At 42.5% G+C, this 20,041-nt stretch overlaps 1 protein-coding gene across 1 annotated transcript in view; it reads right to left on the bottom strand.

Moving 5' to 3' along the window:
• The window catches only part of bmpr2b (bone morphogenetic protein receptor, type II b (serine/threonine kinase)), a 297,603-nt gene that overhangs the window by 18,081 nt on the left and 259,481 nt on the right, over positions 1-20,041 (bottom strand). The window contains exons 6-9 of the mRNA XM_048598830.1: positions 19,428-19,658; positions 4,153-4,267; positions 2,530-2,690; positions 1,584-1,731 (exon numbers count right to left, since the gene is read on the bottom strand). Coding sequence (XP_048454787.1) covers positions 1,584-1,731; positions 2,530-2,690; positions 4,153-4,267; positions 19,428-19,658 — 655 coding nt within the window. The remainder of the gene's footprint in view (positions 1-1,583; positions 1,732-2,529; positions 2,691-4,152; positions 4,268-19,427; positions 19,659-20,041) is intronic.

The following is a 20,041-nucleotide window of genomic DNA, read 5'->3' as shown; positions in this document are numbered from 1 at the left end:
CTGATGCTGCTTGGCCTGCTGTGTTCATCCAGCTCTACACCGTGTTATCTCAGATTCTCCAGCATCGGCAGTTCCTACTATCTCAGAAATTAGAACTGCTTCCCTTGTAGAAAAGAAGGGTCTAGGGGATTTGACAGAGGTGCTCAAAACCTAAAGAGGTCTGGACAGAGTAGATAGGGAAAAAATGCTCTCACTTGTGAAGGGATCAAGAATGAGAGGATATAGATTTAAAGTAATTAATAAAAGAACCAAAAGTAAGTGGCTAACCAAGTCGTTGAGATCTGGAATATACTACCTGCGAGTGTGGTGGAAGCAGGTTCAATTGGGGACTAGCCTATTATCTGAAATGGAGAATGCGCAGGGTTACAGGGACAAGGAGTGAGAATGGTGCGAAATGAAATGTTGCATTGGTGACCTTGCAGACTCGATAGGTTGTATTGTCTGTTACTGTGCTGTAATAATTCTATGATTCTTTGAATGGTCTTGTAGATGAGTGAAGAACTAGCACGGTTTTAAAATTAGGGTGTGACCTTCTAGGACAGAGATGAGGGGGCTGTGGGATGGTGAGCCATTGAGTATTTTCAAGGCAAAGCTAGATATATTCTTGTTAGGCAGGGGAAATCAACGGTTGTTGGGACTGGACTGGAATGTGAAATCCAAAAGACAATTTTACTGAATGGGAGAGCAGGTCCGAGGAGCTGAGTAGCCTGCTTCTGGTCCTAGTTCACATGTTTGTGTCTGCATATGTGCATATGCACATGCAAAAAAGACAGCAATCTACTGAGAACTTTGCAGTCCTCCCGTCCTGACTTTTCATAGAATCCCTACAGTGTGGAAGCAGGCCATTTGGCCCAACAAGTCCACACCGACTCTCCAAACAGCATCCCACCTAGACTCACCCTTCTACCCTGTCCCTGTAATCCTCCATTTCCCACGGCGAATCCACCTACCTTACACATTCCTGGACACTAGGGGCAATTTAGCATGGCCAAGCCACCTAACCTACACATCTTTGGACTGTGGGAGGAAACCAGAGCACCTGGAGGAAATCCACGCAGACACGGGAAGACACTGTGAAATCCACACAGACACTGTGCAGACTCCACACAGACAGTCACCCGAGGCTGGAATTGAACCCAGGTTCCTGGCGCTGAGAGGCAGCAGTGCTAACCACTGAGCCACTGTGCTGCCTCTATAATTCCACCAGTCACCATAGTGGGATTTAAACTCATCTTCCAGAGTATTACTCCTGTGTTTCCGGATTACTAATCCATTGACATCACCACTCTGCCACCATCTTCATCTACCTTTGAACACTTCTAATTTCTATTGTTCCATTATTGCTGGTATGTCTTCAGTCACTTAAGCCTGAAGTTCTGGAATTCCTTCCCTGAGACTCCCCTCCTTTCTTTCCTTGCGTAAGACACCTTTTAAAGCCTGCCTCATTGACTAACTTTTGGTCAGTTGTCATAGTAATTCTCTATACAGCACCATATCGAATTTTGTTTTATAGCACTCCTGTGAACCAACATGAGACATTTACTACGTAAAAAGGCAGTGTGTTACTGTTGTTACCTTCTTACCTGGGAAAAGATCTGTGCATTTCATAAATATTTCCCAGTAGATAAGGCCTAGTGCATACATATCCACCTGCTTGAGAGCAGAGGCACAATCTCGCAGGTTTACAGCTCCCTCTAGCACTTCAGGTGCCATGTAACGGATTGTGCCAACCTGTGGAAGAGATAACGTAGAAAGAAACATCAGAGTCAGAAGAGAAAATCTCTTGTGTATTCACCGCTTCACACAACAAACACTGAGAATCAGCATTGTCAATTCCAGCTGACTGAATGACTGCACCATTTGGAGATAGGTCATTGCCTGGGAATCAAGTTTGTTCTGGTCTCAGGTCAAACAAATAATTTCCAATACTGCCCAGTATCACAACCTCACTAAGCAGCGAAACATCAACATGCTCAGAACTGCAGTTTAATGAGAAGTGTGATACATCAAAAAAAGAAGCAGGGAAGCCTAACAGTGTAAGCAGACTCTGCTATCAGTCAAAGCCTCGACTGGCCATGTCAGTTGGAGGTTACATAATTTTTTTTTTTAAGTGTTGCACAGCAACTGATCTTCAAACCAAATAAGTCACCTTTGTGACATTCTCAATCTCTCAGAATTGCAGTAATTCCTTGTTAATCAGACTGGGGTCACAGTGGCAGCTTCACAAAATTTATGAAACCTCTGAAAGGCATTAGAACATATAAAGTGCATTACTCCCTACACCCCTGCAGCATATGCACTACCAGTAAAAACAGGTAGTATAATAACTGTTGGCCCCCGTCAGCACAGCCTCTGTACAAGTGCACAATAGGCAGTATAGTTCTCCTGATAGTATTGTTTTGTACATGTACACAACAGGAGGTGATATAATTGACTCCATTACACTTGCTAATGGTGCTCCCTTGTGTTTTAAACTCCAAGAAAATGTGCTACAATACCTGCACAATCTTTGACTCTTCCGTTGCTCACCTCACTGATGGCTGCAGTATCCTCCTCCCCTGGTCGAACCAGTCGATTTCCAGTCAATTTCATGGAAAGGCCAAAGTCACTAATGGCACAAGTTCCATCGTTCTTCACGAGCACATTCCTGCTGTTGAGGTCCCGGTGTGTAATGGCTGACTTATACTGATCTGGAGGGGTGATAAATTTCTCACTGTTAGAATGCTCAGCTAGTACTGTATCTATATTTACCTTCTTCAAATCCTCTGCCCTCCTTTCCAGATGGCAGTATTATTTCAATGGTGCTGCTTCAGGTCACCAATCACTTTCTTGTACCTTATCCAAGCTTGCAATTCATCATGTGATCTTACGAATGTTATAAAGGGGGATATTCTAGATAGGGAGAAATGATTTCCTCTGGTAAGAGAATCCAGGACAAAGACAGCAATTTTGAAGTAGCATCAAGAGGCACATTCTAATTCAAAAGGCAGCAAAAATCTGAAACTCCTGAAAACAGTGCAGGATATCAGGTCAATTGGAGCTTTCATGACCAAGATCAGTCAACTGTTAGGCAAGGATTCAAATACATATTTTGGTTTAATAGTGGAGTGGATTTGGGGATTAGGGTAGGGGTTTGGGGAGGGAGGAGAGAGAGATGGGAGCTGAATGACCTTCTCCTAGGTTCCTATCAATACTGAAGGAAATACCATGGTCATTTGTATTTGAATTATCTGGTGCACAAAGACATAGAGGATCCTTCCTTAGGGAGCAATCTGTTTAAAGAAAAAGTAATAGGCACTTGTGTGCTGCTGTCAGCAATCGCCCAATCAGCAACTTTTCACTCTAGGAACTTGGTAGAATTCTCAGAATAGAGTAACATGTTAAAGGGATTTAAGTCATTCCCATTGTTTTGAGGGAAAGAGAGAAGAAGAAAATTACATAGCACGAACAGAGGCAAACAGAACACAAAAAGAAAGTGGCGAACCGACAGGCAGTCGCAGAAGGAGATACAAGAGAAAGAGAAGAAAGGAAAATGGGAAGATTGGAGAAGAAGATGCAAGTGAAACAGAAAAAGGCCAAGCCTGAGTGTTCAAAACAGAGCACAATAGCCAGACAGGAAAGCCAAATGGAGTGAAGGGGAATTCTACCCCTTATCTATCATTGTAGTAACTTCACGTGAACTTTTGACAGATACCTTTACATGTACACATTAGAATGACTCCATTACACAATAATTGTGTTTTGCACAGGCTTGCCTCTTACGTGATTACAACACTGCCCCCCTCATGATTTTAAATTGAAAACTGGACATATACTGCTCTGCTTTTTTTTGTCAAAATTTCCTCCACCCTCCTGGATTCTAGAACTTTATAAACAAAATGGTCAGTTGGTTGATCGAGCTTCTACCTTACTGGAGTCAGACGGTCAGTATTCCACTAGGGATTGGTAATTTATTTAAAAAAGAGTTAGCAGTTTTGAATCAAGCCTGGATATTCACATCACATATGACTGTGCATCAAATATTACAGCTTTCAAAGAAAAAAACATGTACATGATTTCAACACACAGACAATAAAAATCAGAAATGATGAAATGACAGTTGACTGAGTGACAGTAAGACGGGCAAGTCCTATGGATGCTGCTGTTTCTCACCAGCTCGTAGCAGTTCTGTGTGAAGGTAGGCAAGGCCCTTGGTGATGGAGTGTGCCAGTCGGCAGGAACCAACCCAGTCACTGCTGTGTAGACTCAGATACTTGCACAATGAGCCCTAAATGTCAAGGGAATACAGATACATTAAAATGAACATCAACAATTTATGCAGTCGCATTGAATTTCTGTAAAACAAACTTGCAAAAATAATAACTAAAATCATTTGATTATTAATGTGTCATTGGAAAGGTGGTGACATTGTGGTAATCCAGAACCCAAGGTTAATATACTGGGGATATGGATGTGAATCCCACCATGGTAGATGGTAAAATCTGAAACAAAACAAAAACTAGCCTAATGGTGACCATGTAACTACTGTTAATTATCACAATGGGTGGCGCAGTGGTTAGCACTGCTGCCTCATAGCGCCAGAACCCGGGTTCAATTCCAACTTCAGGCGACTGTCGTTGGAGTTTGCACATTCTCCCCGTGTCTGCATGGGTTTCCTCCGGGTGCTCTGGTTTCCTCCCACAGTCCAAAGATGTGCAGGCTGGGTGGATTGGCTATGCTAAATTGCCCCTAGTATCCAGGAATGTTTAAGTTAAGTGGGTTAGACATGGGGGAAATGCAGGGGTAGGGGAATGAGTCAGGGTGGGATCCTCTTCAGATGGGCGGTTTGGACTTGTTGGGCCGAATGGCCTGTTTCCACACCTGTCGGGATTCTGTGATTTTTAAAAACCCATGATTTCACAAATGACCTTTAAGGAAAGAAATCTACTGTCCTTACTCGGTCTGGCTTACATGTGACTCCAGACCCACAGCAGTGAGGCTCTTTCTTAACTATCTTTTGGGCAATTAGGAATGGGCAATAAATGCTGGCGTAACCTGGAATGATTTCATCCCATGAACAAATTTAGAAAATGTTAGGCACAAGTGAGACATGATAAGGGATGGCAGCAAGAAGCTACTTTGCATTTAGCGGTGTTGGTAAGAATGTACACGAGGACGATGGAAGATCTCATCTGTGCTTCCAAGATCACTTCAAGGGGACTAGCAATCATTTTGTTAAAAAATCATTTGGTTGTACCCAGCCTTGGTGGTGGTGGCACAAAGAACATTTGAAATTTAGGAAATTTTAAACAGTCCGAAGAAAATAGTGTTAGCTGTGCAGTCAACTATCCTGACACTAATATACACCACCATCAAACATGCCTCAAGAAGAGTCATATACCCAGTGGAATATCTCTCCATTAAGCTTCCTCCACATTGCTTTGCCATTACAGTAGGGTTAGGTGTGCATCCAGCAGTAATTGAGGTATTAGAATTCAGGAGCAAGTACTCAATAGAGTAACCTCTCACATAAGATACAAGGCCCAGAATAAAGGTGTGCCAATTTAAGACTGAGATGAAGAGGAATTTCTTCTTTCAGACAGTAGTGGATCTTTGGAACTTCTTGGCACAGAGAGTGTAGATCATAGAGTTCTTGTGTATATTTAAGGCTGAAATAAATAAATTCTTGATCAGTCAGGGAATCAAGGGTTATTGGGGAAAACACAGGAAAGTGGACATGAAGAACGTTGGATCAGCAATAACTTTAATGAATGGTGGAGCAGGTTCGAGCGGCCGAACAGCCTATCCTACTTCTTATGGTCTAAGGCACACCCGTTTTCTCCAGTTCACACCAATATTTGCACTTTACTTCCCAACCGAGTATCACAAAAACAGACCTGGTCCCATAACATGAGGCTAGCACAGATTAATAAAAGTAAAAGCTGTAGGCCTACCAACAATGGAGCAAAATAAAGTCGGGGTGGTTCTTTTTAATGAGCAATGGAGTTTTTTCCAAATGGGTGCTTAGCAGCAGAGGCTGTAACTATTTTGAAGGTGTTCTTAAAGTAGTGGACATCTGATTGCCAACAGAGGTTATTGCTAGAGATTCCAGAAGGGATTCAACAAAGTTCAATATAATAGATTGTTACTCAAAGCTGAACCCGTGATATTGAATGCAAATTATTGACCTAGGAAACTGATTGGACGGTAGAATACAATGTGGGCAATAATGGGCAGATACTTTTGATTAAGTGATTGGTAGTATCCTGCAAGAATATATAGAAATCTCAATTATTCACCATATTTGTTAATATTTTGATGATGTAAATGGAAGTCAGATCCAAATTTTCTGATGACACAAACACAGTTTGACACAAGCAGTGACACAAGCATTGTGGGCAGAAACATAAAATAACAAAGAGATTAAGTGAATGGAAAAAACTTGAACAGATCTCAATGTACAAAAATAAGAGTTCATCTATTTTGGGACTAAAATGGATAGAACAGAATACTTTCAAATGGGTAAACAGTAAGAAACTGCAAGTCTGAAGATATCCGAGGATCCAGGTACATAGATCATTAAAATCAAAATAAAATCAGATGGAATTCTGCCCTTTGTATCAATTGAGAAGACTAAAATACGAGAGAATGGAAATCATACCTCAGATATGCAAAGCCCTGTTTATTCCACATTTGGAGTATTAAGTAATTTTGGACACTACATCTTTGGCCTCAGAATGCAGGATGGTTTACAAGAATCACACCTGGATTCTCTCTGCTGTTTATGGCTACTAAGTGATTTGTTGTCATGTGCCACACTCTTCTGCCTTATGCCACTCTCACACGTTCACTAGAGATTATCTGAAATCACTGTGTCAACTGTGCAAAGGTCAAGATCTCGTTTGCTGTCCGCCATTTTACCCTCTAAAATAGATCTCTGTAATTTTGTTTAGCTTTGGTCAAATGGCTGAATATTGCTTTTATTTCATTCAGAAGATGTGGGTGTCACTGGCTGGGCCAACATTTATCACCCTTCTCTAGTTATCCTCGAGAAAGAGCCTTCTTGAATCACTGCAGTCCATGTGTTGTAGGTAACACACAATGCCATTAGGGAAGCAGTTCCAGGATTTTGACCCAGTGACACTGAAGGAACGGTATATTTTCAAGTTGGCGTGGTAAATTATGTTCCTATGTATCTGCTGTCCCTGTCCTTCTAGACAGAAGTGATCCTAGGTTTGGAAGGTACTATTTTTGGAGCCTGGGTGAACTTTTGACATTTCTGAATGTCACTATTTAGAGTTATTTTTGCTGTTGTAATTTCAAACACCTCTTTATTTACCTTATGGTTTGTCAATGGAGTTGAAGCATACATCTTAGCATTCACATTTCAAAATAGGTTATTTTCTTTTACCAATCTTTATTTACAAGAACATAGCATAAAGAAAAGGAGCAGAGTAAACTATTTTGCCCTTTGAGTTTGCTCCACCATCAATGAGATCATGATCATCTTCTTCAACTCCCTTTTCCTGCACTTTCCACATACCCCTTGATGTTTTTAATATGTAGAAATCTGTTGGCCTCTGACTTGAACATTCACAATGACTGAGTTGCAAAAACCCTTTAGTGCACAGAATTCTAAAGAGTTAGCACCATCTGAGTGGAGAAATTCCTCTGCATTTCAGTTGTAAATGACCTGTCCCTTATTCTGAAACTGAATCCCCTGGTTCTTGACCACACCAGCCAGGGGAAACATCTCTTATGTATCTACTTTTCTAACCATCTAAGAATTTTGAATATTTGAATGAGATTACCTACCATTCTTCTAAACTCCAGAGAATAAAGGCTCAAGCTATATAATCTCTCCTCAGAGGACATATCCCTCTGATGAACCATTGGTTTTCTGGCAAATATGTATTTCTGAGGGTAAGGAGATTCAAACTGCACACAACACTTCTAGGCTCTTCATAATTGCAGTAGGACAGCTTTATTCCTGTAGTCAAATTCTCCTGTAATAAAGACCAACATACCACATTCCTTCTTAATTGCACGCTGTTACTGCATGCTAACTTTCAGTGACTCATGAACACAGACACCCGAATTCAAGTTTAACCCTTCCCAGTCTCTCACCATTTAAGAATACTCTCTATTTCTGTTTTTTAAACCAAAGTAAATAGCCTCACATCTGTCCATATTGCATTTTGTCAGCCAAATTTTTGCCTTCTCGCTTAGGATCTCCAAATCCTCTCTAAGTGTATTTGCATCCTCCTCAAAGCACACACTTGCACCTGGTTTTGTGTCATCTGCAATCTTGAAAACATTAAGTTTATTTCCTTACATCCAAATCATTGACTTAGACGTGAATAGCTGGGAACCAAGCATTGATCCTTGCCAACCTGATAATTACCCAGTTATTGCGACTGATTTCTGTTTATTAATCAGTTCTCAATCCTAGCCAGTATATTTCCCCGAATACCATGTGCTCTAAGTTTCATTACGAATCTTTTGTGTGGTATCATATCAAAAACTTTATGAAAATCATCCACCAGTTACCCCTCATCTATTCTGTCCAGATTTTTGAACCATAAATGGATAGAATATAGTACCTTATGAGTTTTTTACCTCAACTTTTCTTGTTGTCATCTTCATCTTCATAAAATTAAATAGCTATCTGTATCCTTCTGGCTACAGCATTACAATTACATCTTCTCTTAGAAATTGTAAGAAGTAGACAAATGTATTTGTTCCATTGTTACACCATTCAATCTTCACTTTGGTTACTTCTCACATACTCTTCCTAATTACCATTGTTTAGGTGTTCGTACTCAATCTATCTTCTAAACTTCTAGGTTTTAGTCAATCTGCTATATTTTGTATTTCTGCAAGTTTGTTAAATTCTGTCTCTAACTTTTAACCTTGTAAGTACATCAAATTCTCTGAATACATGATCTGAATACAAACTGAATATTTTTAGTAACAGTGCATGGCTTCTATCATATTCCTCTCTCCATTTGAAGCATGTCTGATTGTCCCTCTTTTGCTCGCTATTCAGTCCCAATATAGGTCTGGAGTATGATCATTCTAGAACTCTAAGCTTAATGAATCATCTCATTGAAATAATTTTTTTAAATCATAAAGAAAGAAACAACACCATACTTCAAGTAGAAAGTAGCAAAATTCAGTTTAGATATATACTTAAGTCAGAAGAAGAGGACAATCTTTGATGAATATCTAGAAGCAAACAGGAATCATAGAATCCCTACAGTGTGGAAACAGGGCCTTTAGCACAACAAGTCCTTACTGATCCATTCCCATATAATCCACCTAATCTCCACATCCCTGAACACTATGGGTAATTTAGCATGGCCAATCCACCAAGTCCGCACATCTTTGGACTGTGGGAGGAAACTGGAGCACGTGGAGGAAACCCACACAGACATGGGGAGAATGTGCAAACTCCACACAGTCACCCGAAGGTGGAATCGAAACCCAGCTCCTTGGTGCTGTGAGGCAGCAGTGCTAACCACTGAGCCACGGTGCTGCCATCATTTTTCTTTCCTTCAGGAATGTTTATATATGTATCATAGACAATGAAAAGCATTTAATTGTGTTTATCACTAAAAGCTAATAGATGTGTTACTGAAATATGACAGTGGCAGGAAAGATTAGAAATTTATCCAGAACCTATATTTGGTAAATCTCTCATCTTTACTGCCAATTTCTACTATAAACATTTTATTATTTAATGTGTTACTATGCTAAGTACAAGATTAGGCAAAATATAAAAAAAAAGAGAATGACTACAAGGGAGCAATTAAGTATATAAATAGGTAACGTAAGTGAGAAAAAGCAGATGGAGTGTAACATAGAAAGATGTGAACTTATCCACTTTGGCATGAAGAGCAGATGGTGCAGAATATTATTTAAAAATAGAAATTACTACCTGCACTGACTACTGCCTGCCACCAGGTGGAGGACACAACTTCAGAATGTGGAGGTGCCGGTGTTGGACTGGGGTGAACAGAGACAGAAGTCACACGACACCAGGTTATAGTCCAACAGGTTTACTTGAAATCATGCAGTCTTTCAGAGCACGGCCCCTTTGTCAGATGGGAGAGAGAGAGAGCAGAGCACACAGACTCAGAGTTTATAGGCAGGGAGAGGTCAAGGGCAGAGAGATCAATAGATCATACAACTGGTGAGAGTGCAGTGTCAGGTGATATCACTGCAGGTGACCAAGAGTGTTAGACGGTGAGTAAAGTTTCAACAGCTGAATAACAGCAACAGCAATGACCTCCTCAGAAGACGGACACAGGATAACCGATAGAGTACACTTCATCGTCCAGTCTTTGCCCCAAGCGGAGAAACTAGCCATGTTCTTTGCAGCCTTCAACATATCTTTGATGACAATGAGCATCTCACCAAGATCTTCCCTACGTATCCACTTCTCACCTTCAAACAACCACCAAATCTTAAACAGACCATTGTTCGCAGCAAACTACCCAGCCTTCAGGGCAACATCGACCACAACACCACACAACCCTGCCATGGCAACCTCTGCAAGACATGTCAGATCATCGACATGGATACCACCATCACATGTGGGAACACCACCTACAACATACATGGCAGATACTCATGTGACTCCGTCAATGTTGTCTATCTCACATGCTGCACGCAAGGATGCCCTGAAGCATGGTATATTGATGAAACCATGCAGATGCTACGACAGTCGATGAGTGGACACCGCGCAACAATCGCCAGACAGGAATGTTCCCTCCCGGTCAGAGAACGCTTCAGCAGTCAAGCGTATTCAGCCTCCTCTGATCTTCGGGTAAGTGTCCTCCAAGGTGGACTTTGAGATACACAACAATGCAGAATTGCCGAACACAGCCAGATTCCGTACCCATGAATATGGCCTCAACCGTGATCTTGGGTTCATGTCATACTACAGGTGACCCCACCATACTGTTCTATATATATAAAATCTTCCTTAAGGTCCTGTTTTGACAGCATCACCTTGATAAATTGTTATGATCTCTCTACCTTAATTAGTTTGTACCATTTTGAATTTGGATATGACTCCAGTCATTTAGTTTGTCTCCAAAACCACCTTACTTTTAATTTTTTGTAATTATGGATGATCCATCTTGGCCTCCTCCAGTGGTCCCCAGCATTACAGATACCAGTCTTCTGCCAATTCAATTCACTCCACGTGATATCAAGAAACGGCTGGAGAAAATGGATACTGCAAATACTACGGGTTCTGCCAACATTCCGGCAATAGACTTGTGTTCCAGAACTTGCCGCTCCCCTAGCCAAGCTGTTCCAGTACAGTTACAACACTGGTATCTACCCGACAATGTGGAAAATTGCCCAAGTATGTCCTGTATACAAAAAGCAGGACAAATCCAACCCGGCCAATTACCGCCCCATCAGTCTACTCTCAGTCATCAGTAAAGTGATGGAAGGTGTCATCAACAGTGCTATCAAGCAGCACCTGCTCAGAAATATTTGAGCCCAGTTTGGGTTCCGCCAGGGCCACTCAGCACCTGTCCTCATTACAGCCTTGGATCAAACATGGACAAAACAGCTGAATTTCAGGGGTGAGGTGAGAGTGACAGCCCTTGATATCAAGGCTGCATTCAACCAAGTGTGGCATCAAGAAGCCCTAATCAATAGGGAGCAGGGGCAAACTTTCCATGGTTGGAGAAATACTTGACGCGTAGGAAGATGGTCGTGGTTGTTGGCGGTCAATCATCTCAGCTCCAGGACATCTCTGTAGGAGTTCCTCAGGGTAGTGTCCTCAGCCCAACCATCTTCAGCTGCTTCATCAATGACCTTCCCTCCAACATAAGGTCAGAAATGGGGATGTTCACCGATAATTGCACAATGTTCAGTACCATTTGTAACTCCTCAGATACTGAAGCAGTCTATATTCACATGCAACATGATCTGGACTATATCCAGTCTTGGGCTGACAACTGGTAAGTGACATTCACGCCACACAAATGCAGGCTATGACCATCACCAATAAGAGACAATCTAACCACCGTCCCTTGACATTCAATAGTGTTACCATCACTGAACCCCCACTATCAACATCCTGGGGGTTACCATTGACCAGAAACTCAACTGGACTCACCACATTAACACAGTGGCTACAACAGCAGGCCATAAGCTAGGAATACCACAGCAAGTAACTCACCTCCTGACTCTTCAAAGCCTGTCCACCATCTACAAGGCACAAGTCAGGAGCGTGATAGAACACTCCCCACTTGCCTGGATGAGTGCAGCCTCAACAACACTTAAGAAGCTTGACACCATCCAGGACAAAACAGCCGCTTGATTGGCACCACATCCACAAGCATTCATTCCCCCCACCACCGATGCTCAGTTGCAGCAGTGTGTACTATCTACAAGATGCACTGCAGAAATTCACCAAAGATCGTTAGACAGCACGTTCCAAACCCACGAACATTTCCATCTAGAAGGACAAGGGCATCAGACATATGGGAACACCACTACCTCCAAGTTCCCCTCCAAGTCACTCACCATCCCGACTTGGAAATATATCGTCGTTCCTTCACTGTCGCTGGGTCAAAATCCTGGAATTCCCTCCCTAATAGCATTGTGGGTCAATCCACAGCAGGAGGACTGCAGTGGTTCAAGAAGGCAGCTCACCACTACCTTCTCAAGGGCAACTAGGGATGGGCAAGAAATGCTGGCCAGCCAGCGAAGCCCACATCCCACAAAAAAAAATTCTCTCTTTGCCTTACTTAATTGGATTATAGGTCATCCCGTCACTGGTTATTCAGCTGTTGACACGCTACTCACCATCTAACACCTTTGGTCACCTGCAGTGACTTATCATCTGACACTGCACTCACACCAGTTATATAATCTTTTGATCTCTCTGCCCTTGATCTCTCTGCTTATAAACGCTTGGTCTGTGTGCTCTACTCTCTCACTGCACCTGACAAAGGGGTTGTGCCCCGAAAGCTTGTGTGATTTCAAATAACACAGCATGCCAGGCAGCATCAGAGGAGCAGGAAAGTTGACATTTCAGGTCAGGAGATAGTAGGAACTGCAGATGCTGGAGAATTTGAAATAACAAGGTGTAGAGCTGGATGAACACAGCATGCCAAGCAGCATCAGAGGAGCAGGAAGGCTGACATTTCGGGCTTAGACCCTTCTTCAGAAATGGGGGAGGGGAAGGAGGTTCTGAAATAAATAGGGAGAGAGGGGGAGGCGGATAGAAGATGGATAGAGTAGAAGATAGATGGAGAGGAGACAGACAGGTCAAAGAGGCGGGGATGGAACCAGTAAAGGGGAGTGTAAGTGGGGAGTTAGGGAGGAGATAGGTCAGTCCAGGGAGGACGGACAGGTCAAGGGGGCAGGATGAGGTTGGTAGGTAGGAGATGGGGTTGGGGCTGGAGATAGGAGGAGGGGATAGGTGGGCGAAAGGACAGGTTAGGGAGGCGGGGACGAGCTGGGCTGGTTTTGGGGTGCCATGGACGACATGTCCATCCTGGGCCTCCTGCAGTGCCACAACGATGCTACCCGAAGGTTGCAGGAACAGCAACTCATATTCCGCTTGAGAACCCTGCAGCCCAATGGTATCAATGTGGACTTCACAAGCTTCAAAATCTCCCCTCCCCCTACCGCATCCCAAAACCAGCCCAGCTCGTCCCCGCCTCCCTAACCTGTCCTTTCGCCCACCTATCCCCTCCTCCCACCCCAAGCCCCCCCCCCACCCCCCACCCACCAACCCCCCCCCCCCCCCTTGACCTGTCCATCCTTCCTAGGCTGATCTATCTCCTCCCTAACTCTCCACCTACACTCACCTCTACTGGCTCCATCCCCGCCTCTGTCTCCTCTCCACCTATCTTCTCCTCTATCCATCTTCTATCCGCCTCCACCTCTCTCCCTATTTATTTCGGAACCTCCTTCCTCTCCTCCATTTCTGAAGAAGGGTCTAGGCCCGAAACGTCAGCCTTCCTGCTCCTCTGATGCTGCTTGGCCTGCTGTGTTCATCCAGCTCTACACCTTGTTATTTCAGGTCAGGACCCTTCTTCAGTGTTCCTCCAGCTCCACACCGTGTTATCTCTGACTCCAGCATCGGCAGTTCTTACTATCTCTGAGTGATTACAAATAAACTTGTTGGTGTCATGTGACTTCTGACTAAGTTCAGAATGGCAGTGAGGAGAAAACTGGCAAGAAGAGAGGGCAGGAATGGGAGCTTGGGAAAGATAGACAGGGGCAGGAACCAAAGGAAGGCCAGGGAACTGAGTACAGGGGCGCACTGCGTGAGAGCAGGCAGGGGAGAAAGTACACAGCAAGCAACGTCAAACTGAAATGCACAGCATTAAACAAATATATTGTCACCATTTTATAAATGCCATTAAAAGTGAAACATGTTAACTAAGTCAGTTTTAAAAGGCAACACTGTACTGTTTTGGTTTCTTTATTTTTAAGTAAGGATACAATTTTTGAGGAGTTTTTTTTCTGTCAAGAAGGTCTAGCACCTTTGGAACTCTCTTCCCCAGAGAACAGTGGAAGCAGAGTGATTGAATATTTCTAAAGTAAAGGCAGATAGATCTTAACAAATAAGGGTGCCCAATGTTACTGGGGAGGTAGGCATAAATGTGAGGCCACAGTCAGATAAGTAAATGAGCTATTGCATGATGCAGCAGGCTTAAGGGGCTAAATTGCCTACTCCTGATCCTAATTCATACGTTAAGACATACTTTACCTCAGTACCTTAATGAATAATAAATACCTCAAGTCATTGTTATAATCTAGGAAATGCAACTGCCAATTTGAGTTTAGCAAACTCCCACAAACTGCAATGTGATAACTACTATTTTCTGTGACATTAAGATGAGTATTGCCCAAGTCTGCAAAGCTGCCTCCCATGCTCTTCAAAATAGTGCCATGTAATATCCCCCTTAGCAGGCTAGTGGGGCCTTATTTTCTCATCCAAAAGACAAATGAAGAAGGGGCAATTTAACCAGAAGGTTGTTAATGAACGTGTTCCAAATAAGTGAAATAAATGAGTCAGATCTTGGAACTGAGTTGGCCTATGGAATGATCCTCACTAATTCTGCATACCACACTTTGGGAGAACTACCCTATCTAATTTTCCCACACTGCTGATTAGGGTGTGGCACGGATGCACTGCATCACCTTGGCAGCAAAACTCGGTGTGTCAAACAAAGCCCCAATTCTATTCTTAACTAGTATCTAGACCAAACATGTGTAGCAGCAGCAGTAATTGAATTGGGTCAGAAACCTTGGCCCATTTTTTGCTTCTCACTGTAGCTATTCAATAGCTCTGCCAGGAATCGCCTCAAGCAGAGGGAGATTAGGCGACAAGAAAGTGATGTTCAATAGATAAATTTAGGCAGTAGTCAAAGTGATCAAAATGCAGATATGGGGCTAACAACATTACTGAAACATACAAGATTCTTGGACTTGACATGCGGAAAGGTTGTTTCCCCTTGTGGGATAGTCCTTAAGGGGCCATCATCTCAATGTAAGGGGTTGAACAGTTAAGACAGAGAAGAGGAGGAATTTCTTCCTCAGAGGGTCTTGAATCTGTGGAATTCTTTACCACAGAAGGCTGTTGCCACTGAGTCAATAAATATATTCAAGGCTGAAATAGATTTTTAAAAAGTTATGGAATCAAGGGAAAATGTTGGGAAAGTGGAGTCAAGGAGTATCAGATCAGCCTTGAATGGTAGAGCAGACTCAGTGGGCTGAATGAGTTACTTCAGCTTCTATGTCTTATGGTCTCATGACCTCTTTTTGTTCACAGCTGTAAACAGTCTGAACAGTTCCAACGATGCAACTTGCTAGTCTGAGTCTGTTGCATACACATGGACCCTGACATCTGCCTGTGAATTATACTGCATGCCACTTTCAATGTTCACAAACTCAATTCCACTGAATTTCAAAATTCTTTTGGTGTAGTAAAGTTGAATCCTCTGCAGGGGGCGCTATTGATTTATAGATTAAAAACAACACTCAGTTACTCTACCAATAGGCTCCACAGATCAATTATTACTTCTCAGCTGAGAGCACGGTGTTTACTAACACCAGGATGTCCAGAATGAAATGTTTTGGTAATTCCACATCAATCTGTCCTGGAGATTGCACTGCCATAAGTCACCAGGATTGATTTTGCACTCTGTAAAATTGGAGTTGCTTCTGTAGTTATGGTTAAGAGTTCTTTTTATGATAGTGACAGTGCATTTTTAGACATAATTTACTTAGTAAACAGACTGCTGCAAGTCCTGTTGCAACACATTGGACAACAAGCTGTCGCTCACTGCCCAACAAGCATTAGGCACATAATGATTGAAAGTAACTGTTAAAGTAGACAAATCAGCCTATTTTGTCAGTGTTAAAAGTTTGTTCGCATGTATTACCTCACATTGTCTGTTCTATTGCTAAGGAAATTATTGCTATATAATTGCAAGCAGATAAGTTTCCACCATGGATAGAACTTGGGATTAGGTTTCTCTCCACATCATTCAAGTCCAAAAATGTGAGGGCTGTTAGTGCTAGTCTATTTCAGGCACCCAATGTCAACATCAGTAGCTTTTGTTCTTTTTAAAATTCATTTATAGGATGTAAATATCACTGGCTGAACTATCATTTATTGCCCATCCCTAGCTGCTGTTGAAAAGGTGGTGGTGAGCTGCCTTCTTGAAATGCTGCAGGTAGACCCACAATGCTACTGGGGAGGAAATTCCTGGATTTTGACCCAACGACAGTATATGGTGTCACAATGGTGAGTGGCTTGGAGAGAACCTGCAGGTGGTGGCGTTCCTATGTATCTGCTGCCCTTGTCCTTCTAGATGGCAGTGGTTGTTGACTTGGAAGGCACTGTCTCAGAAGCTTTGGTAAATTTCAGCAGGGCATTAGATAGATGGTACACACAATTGCTCCTGAGTGTTGGTGGTGGAGGGATTGAATATTTGTGGATAGGATGCCAATCAAGTAGCTGCTTTTTCATGGATAGTATCAAGTTCAAGTGTTGTTGGATCTGCACTCATACAGGCAAGTGGGGAGTATTGCACCACACTCCTGACTTGTTCCTTGTAAATGGTGGCCAGGTTTTGGGGAGTCAGGAGGCGAATTAATCACTGTAGTATTCCTAGCTTTTGACTCACTCTTGTAGCCTCTGATCTATTTGTTGTGGGATTGCTTAGCCTTCTCTCTCCTTAGCTGTCAATGCTGTTTCGTAGCTTCACCAGGTTGATACCTCATTTTTTTGGTATGCCTAGTGCTTCTCCTGGCATGCCCTTCTACAACCTTCAGTGAACCTGAGTTGATCCCCTGGCTTGATAGTAATGGTAGAGTGGGAGAATATGCCAGGGCATGAGACTACAGATTGTGTCAGAGTATAATTCTGTTGGCTGTTAATGCTGTTGGCCCATTAATGACAGATGTGCAGACACCAGTCCCGTACCCTAGTACTATATAGTGAGTGACACACAAATGCAAGTATCCAAGTGTTATAGTGACAGGCACACAGACACCAATACTGTAGCTCAGTGTTATACAATGATGCAACCACGTACACCTGTAATGCAGCCCAATATTATATAGTGACAGACCCCCTTCAAACAGCAATATTATATCCCAGTAATTTACAACAACAGACCTGCAGACTCTAGTATTGTCTCCCAATACTATAAAGCAACAGACTCACAGACACGAGAACAGCATTCTAGTACAGACCTGCACCACCTATACTCTGACTGTTATGCAGCTGAAAATATCTGCCTATTGCAGGGACTACAGAATTTATAATTATCTTGTTGGATAGTTCTCATAATTCAGTATTAAAGTTAGGTAATTTTTTTATCTTCAAACTCTGATATATATCAGGTTGAATGACAAAGACAATATATAAATTATATTTGAAAGAAATATCTATCATATACATGTATTATTTTTATTCATTTGCAGGACATGGACACTGGCCAAGACAACAGTTATTGCCTATCCCTAATCAACTTTGAGAAAATGGTCTTGAGCCATTTCTTGAACAGTGAAGGAACCATAATACAGTTTCAGGATGGTGTGTGGCTTGGAAGAGGACTCGTTGCATTGTTACCATGTATCAGCTGTCCTTCCTCCAGGTGGTAAAGGTCACAGGATTAGAAGGTGCTGTCAAAAGAGGTTGGATGTGTTGCTGCAGTTCATCACATAGATGGTATACACTGCTGCTACTATGCATGGTGGTGGAGGTAGAGAATGTTTGAGGTGGTAGATGGGATGCCAACTAAGCAGGCTGCTTTGTCCTGAATGGTGTCTCAAGTGTCATGGAAGCTGCACCCTTCTAAGCATTTGGGGAATAATGCATCGCACTCCTGACTTGTTTGTTGTAGGTGGTGGACAGACACTGGGGAGATGAGTTAATTGTTACGGGGTTCTAGCCTCTGACCTGCTCTTGGAGACATATGTATTTAAATAGCTGGTGTAGTGCAGGTGCTAGTCAGTGATATCCTCCAGAATGTTGATAGTTGGGATTTGCAACGGTAATGCCGATGAATGTAAAGGGCAATGGTTACAGTCTTTCTTGTCAGAGATGATAATTGCATAACACTGCTGAAGTAGGTATGCATGACACTCACATACATTGTGAACAACACGATAGCTCAATAGCTATCCCTGCTGCCTCACAGCACTGGGGACCTATGTTAAATTCTAGCCTTGGGTGATTGTCTGTGTGGAATCTGTACGTTCTCCCTGTATCTGCGAGGGTTTCAACTGGGTGCTCCAGTTACCTCCCACAGTCACAAAGACAAAAATGTTAGGTGGATTTGCTACGCTAAATTGCCACATAGTGTTCAGGGATGTGCAGGCTAGGTAGATTAGCCATGGTAAATGTGGGGTTACAGGGATGGGGGTGGGTGGGTCTGCATTGCATGTTCTTTGAATGCCAAATAGCCTCAAACAGCACTGTAGAGATTCTATCATAGATACATTAATACTTTTGAAAATATGAATTTTTCCAAGAAGTCCATTGTAGTGGAAATCATTCCCCACCAGCAGATACTACTGAAAATGTGCACCCGACAACAGCACATACATTAGGATGGTCAGAATTTTCCCAATAGCAAACTTTTAAAAGCTCTTCAGTGCACGGTCCAACAGGACCTCACAAAATAACACAGCCAAGAATCAGGCACCCTCAGTACCTATTATTTGTGCTGTGTATTTCGCTATATTATGCTGATGATCCAAAATCTTGGGTGCCTCAAATATCTGGAATATATTATTATATGTGAATAGACCAAATCCATTAATGTGAGTTCCACCTCAGAACACAGCTTTCACATGTTCACCACTCCCACTGGCATTAATAATGCTCTGAGTTATCTTGAGGGCTTGATTACTCTGATCTTCCCACAAGAGCCATCTAGAAGACTTACATTGGGATAGTACTCCATCACCAGCATATACTCCGTTCTGCCGTCACTCGATATTCTTTCCTCGCCAACTATGAAGCGTGCTATGTTCTCATGCTCCATCAGCGGGAGCCTGTATATGTCTCTTTCATTGATATAGTTCTGACGGTTTGAGGCACTGAAGATTTTCACAGCAACAGGACGCTCATTCAATGACCCTTTATATACTGCACCATAGCGACCGCGGCCAATCACCTGGATATGAAAATAATTGAACACTTATTTCATTATAAGTTCTACGTCCTTTTCAAACCCCTCCCAAAAACCTTGCTAAAGAATCATGTGGGAACAATTTAATGCTTTGATTCAAAAGGTAGCAATAACTAATGGGTAACTTACCAAAATGGCAATACATCACATGTGGGCAGTTTAGTAGATTGTAGACGTCACATCTACACCAGATTTGTCCCCATACACCAAACCTGCCCCCTGAACTGTTCATATACACCAGAGCACAGCCAACTGAACTACTATCAGTGGATTGTTTTCACTTCCAACTCAAATGATGACAAGGCCCGTGCTGCAGTATTGTGTGTCTTTGCTGGTTCTTCAATAACAGGTTGCACTTATATAGTGTC

The sequence above is a fragment of the Rhincodon typus genome, chromosome 7, assembly GCF_021869965.1.
Source record: "Rhincodon typus isolate 14 chromosome 7, sRhiTyp1.1, whole genome shotgun sequence".
In the NCBI taxonomy this organism is placed as follows: Eukaryota; Metazoa; Chordata; class Chondrichthyes; order Orectolobiformes; family Rhincodontidae; genus Rhincodon; species Rhincodon typus.
This window is presented reverse-complemented; position numbering and strand designations above follow the sequence as displayed.